At 33.5% G+C, this 4,559-nt stretch overlaps 1 protein-coding gene across 1 annotated transcript; it reads right to left on the bottom strand.

The window, feature by feature from the left end:
- LOC144562657 (protein DEHYDRATION-INDUCED 19 homolog 2-like) lies at positions 1-3,471 on the bottom strand. Its single transcript, XM_078311878.1, has 5 exons — positions 3,259-3,471; positions 2,197-2,345; positions 1,628-1,705; positions 919-1,148; positions 1-371 (listed from the first exon to the last, which is right to left on the bottom strand). Exons 1-5 carry the CDS (start codon positions 3,317-3,319, stop codon positions 263-265), a joined length of 627 nt encoding a protein of 208 aa, XP_078168004.1. The 5' UTR covers positions 3,320-3,471; the 3' UTR covers positions 1-262.
- Positions 3,472-4,559: the final 1,088 nt, after the last annotated feature.

Genomic DNA, 4,559 nt, shown 5'->3' with positions numbered 1-4,559 from the left:
TAGTAGTAATAAAAACAAAAATATAATAGCAAAAGTGAGGCTACAAGTGATAACATATAGTTACCATAATGGTGTTTTCTTATCTAGTACTAATAAATATGCACATCCCTACTCCCTACATGGTTGCACTACCTCTACATAAATAAGTTAGCTACAAATAATTTATTTATTTCTTCTTACTATATAGATGCAAACCCAACCCCCCTCCCCCCAACCTTTTCCAAAACCCACCATCAAAGATATGCATATAGGCCCCCCGTAGTTACAAGAAATCGTCTTCATCAAATATGGTAGAGAGAATAAGGCCCTGTGCAAATTTACTCCTTCGAGCTCTCTCCTCTTGTTCTTCTACTGGTATTGATGGCTCAATCCTATTCACATGGACATAAAGTTTAAATAAACCAAACAAGGCACAGAGATATATAACTAAAAGAATAAGGCTTAGGTGCAACAGCCTAAAAACTCTACCGTATAAACTTCAAACTTCGATCTAAGTAGCTCACTAAATTGGTTATATAATGAACTTGTAGAATACCAATTTTTACTATTTTTGGAAACTTTTTACTATTTTTTATGATTTATGAAAGATGACAAAAAATGGTTTAAAATAAAAGAAAATTGCCAATATTTTAGGTCTATGAAGATAATTGATCTGTACTATTGATCAATATCTTCGTTTTCAAAGTTCAAATAATTAATCTGACTCATTCAACATAATCTCCAAGTGAAAATGTATACTAAATTATACATTTTTTAGAATCTCTTTACTATTTTTTGAACGGTTCAGATTGAATATTGGACTTCGAAAATAGAGATATTGATCCATACTAGGAACTAATATCCACTATGCATAGTCCCATAGCCTCACTCAAATATATAACTAAATTTTTTTTTTTTAACAATAACATCATAATGTACCTCTGTACAACTGTATCTTCTAAAGATTCCGAATCTGCATCTGTCTCATGCAACGGATCAGATTTCGTGTCCTTCGGCAAATTGATAGTTGGTAAGTTGCTGATGAAAGACGACAGTAACGGGTCAGGTGCTGAACTCGATTGCAAATTTGCGTATCCAGACCCACCAAACAAGGACTGGAATGTTTCCTTTCTAATGCCTCTGCGTGATTTCCTCCTCTTTTGTTGCATGTAAAAACCTCAGTCAAGGTAATGAACAAAGAGTGAAAATGAAAATAATCACACAGCATGATTTATACAACAATTAGTTGTGATGATTCCTGATTTACAATTTTATATTCAATTATCTACTTATTTTCGTGAGTCAGGGAGTTTCCTGAAGACGCAAATCTCACTGCACTAAGTGCAGTAGACAACTAAGAATCAACAAAACAGGTAAAAATTTTAACAGATCAGTTCGAGCTTCATGCAGCACACAGACTACAGAAACAAAACAGAATTAGATATGGTTTGTGCACTGCATGAAGTCAAACCTGCCCTGTTAAAATCTTTACCCAACAAAACCTCAATTGATTCGAAATTATGCATTCAATGAACCCTCAATCATGCAATTATATCTAAATTAAGGCAGAATTTAAGCCAATAAACCAGTAAATGAAATAGATATCCGAGACCAACATATATGAATAACAATGAAATAAAAAGGATATCTTAAAGAAGCTTCTATGCTGGGATGTGAGGTGGCCCACCAAGTCCATCCCGACTCTTTCCATACACACAGGACAAATCTATTACACCAAAAAATAAACACAAGCAACAACAAAATATCAGTATGTGAAAATTGGAAGTTAAGCTTTGTACATGCTAGTACTGTTATCCCAATTGCCAAATTTTTTTAAATAAAAATTAAAATGGGTACTTTATGAATTTCAAATGAGTTTTTAATAGAAAGGACAATTAAATGGGTAAATTTGTAAAAAAAAAAAAATTTAAAAGGGTAAATATGATATTATAAATTTTAGAGGGGAAATGTGTAATTTTGAGATTTTTGAGGGGTATACATGAAATTGCCCCCTTTCTAAAGTTGATGGATCCATTTTACCCTGGACTCTACAATTAGCTCTGAATTAAGTGCCAGAAAGATTGAAGAGAGATTTAATCTTTAGTTACTGTAGTGTATATACTGCACCAGTTACCAGATTTGTACCAGCAGATATAAAATAAATGAAAAAACCTAGTAAAAAATGTATCATGTGAGAAAAAACAAGCATGGATTTACCCCGGTTTTAACCTCAACAGGATGCTCATCATCAATGTGACAACACAAACCAACAAGGTCAAAGTCGTCAGAACAAAAAGGGCACGGATACTCAGCTTTCAACTCATCTTCTCCCGAGTCCACATCCTCAAATCCTAAAAACACATCTCCTGCAAAAACAGGAAAACAAATGCTGAATTAGTAATTATACAAGAATTGAGGGAGAAGGATTTCATTAGGTAGAGTCTTTAGAAACACTAACATAACAAGTTTGTAAAAAGAGTGAGGCTATGGTACTATGCATAGCGCAGACTGGTCCATACTATGGATCAATATTTTCATTTTCAAAATTCAAGTAGTTGATATGAACCGTTCAAAATAATCTCCATATCAAAAATGTACTTGCAGACTAAATTATACATTTTTTTTAGAATATTTTTACTATAAAAATCACTACTTTTGAATGGTCTAGAATCTGTAGATCAAGTGATTTTCTACAAGTATATGTTCATATCGTGATCAACTATCTGGACTTAATAAATGGAGATATTGATCCTTCTTAGGGTGGCAAATTGATGAGAAGTATATATGAAATATTTAAGAGTTAGATTGTAAGTGGGTTTTTCTGGACAAAAATGCCAACCACAAACTCAGTAAAGATGCCAGATTTTGCACAAAGAGTGCTTGAACATTGCCAACATTTTGTTAATGGTCACAGTATTCGCATTAAACTAATGAGCTTAAAAAATTAACTTAAACTTAAGAGCAACTTATCATGCTGAACAAAGTTATCAAATGTAGATAAGAGCTACATATTCATTATTGAAAAACCATTTAGAAAAGAACACAGAACTTTATACTTTCGAAAGAGAAATCCAGCTTTTTACCCAAAGATAGTAACTTTTCCAGGGTTCTAGTTGCTTTTTGCCCCAAATCAGAATTCGGGATAATTTAGTGCAAAATTTAGTTTCCCCTCAAATCTAATAGCAGATCCTAACAAAGGGGAAATTGAATTATAATACCATGAAGAATCCAAGAAGGAGAGCACCTAATTGTATCTTTCAAAGTTTCACTTGTACTCACCGAATCGTGACGAGTGGCGTCTGGATGCGGAGGTGAGGCGGCTCCATGAATCGGCCTCCATGAATCGAAGAACCCTAGAGAGATATAGAGAGCAGCGATATCAGAGGAGAGAGCGAGCGCAAGAGAGAGAGTATTTTTGTGAGGAGAGAAGAAGCAAAGGTCTTGTCTTTTCCGTAGCGAAAGGCGACAAAAAATGTGTACAAAAGAAACGAGAAAGAGAAAGAGAAAGAGAGGTGAAACAGCTATGTGAAGAGAATTCTAATCCGTAAAGTAACTTAAATTTTGAGTTGTAATTAACACCGTCCGATTTACTTTCGCACGAGTATTGAAGCGCCCGATACAAAATAAAAATTTGAGATACTTTAGGGGATTTTACCCCGTGAAGAATTCGACTGGCAATTGCTTCTCTCCTAAGGAGTAAAGATCTTCTGATTTGCCTATTCGTGCATCCATTTGTGGAGCCTCTCTGTTTCAACGGTCCGGATGCATCTTGGGTTTCGTCCACAAGTTTTACAAGTTCAGATTCCTGCGCCCGGTGTAATTGATGACTTATGCGCCGGGTAAGTGCATTAACAAATACAATAACTTTAATATTTACGCGTGTCAAAATATTATTGGTTGAGTACGGTGTTTGGCTGTTATATGAAGAACCGACAATATATGGTGATAGATGAAAGGGAGCTCCACAAAGGGAAGACAATTGGGCTAAATATTTTAACAGAGCAACTTTTGCCTCATGCAGAGCATGAACCATATACAACACTGTTTTGATTCTATAGTCCATGTGCGCTGTACGAAGTCAAAACTACTCTGTAAAACCTTTAACCGACCTTTGGTAGTCCTCAGTGCTAATATTATTATATTTGACTTTTCGTAAATACTTTTTTTATGAGAATTCTGTTACCACAATTATTTTGATTATGAGTTCTAAAAAAAAAATCAATTAATACCACCTAAACTACATAAAATATTTCAATTTGTTTGTTCCCATAATATAATTCAATATTATATTAATTTTACAATAAATTGTTTGATTCTTAATGTTGTAATTAATAGCATTGTCTAATAAATGATGTTCATATCAATAATTGATAATTCATAATAATATAATATTTCATTATAGAGAATGTTATTGTATAAAATTTATTATTTTGAAAATGTTACTGTAAAATATATATAAAGATCCGAGCTTTAGTTTGCTAATAAAATTTAAAACCGGGTCAAAGTTACAAAAAAGCCCCTAAAATAAAATTACTCACTGAACCAAGCCCCTACCTAAGATTGACATTAGTTCTGCCATG

The sequence above is a fragment of the Carex rostrata genome, chromosome 1, assembly GCF_964058835.1.
Source record: "Carex rostrata chromosome 1, lpCarRost1.2, whole genome shotgun sequence".
NCBI lineage: Eukaryota > Viridiplantae > Streptophyta > Magnoliopsida > Poales > Cyperaceae > Carex > Carex rostrata.
This window is presented reverse-complemented; position numbering and strand designations above follow the sequence as displayed.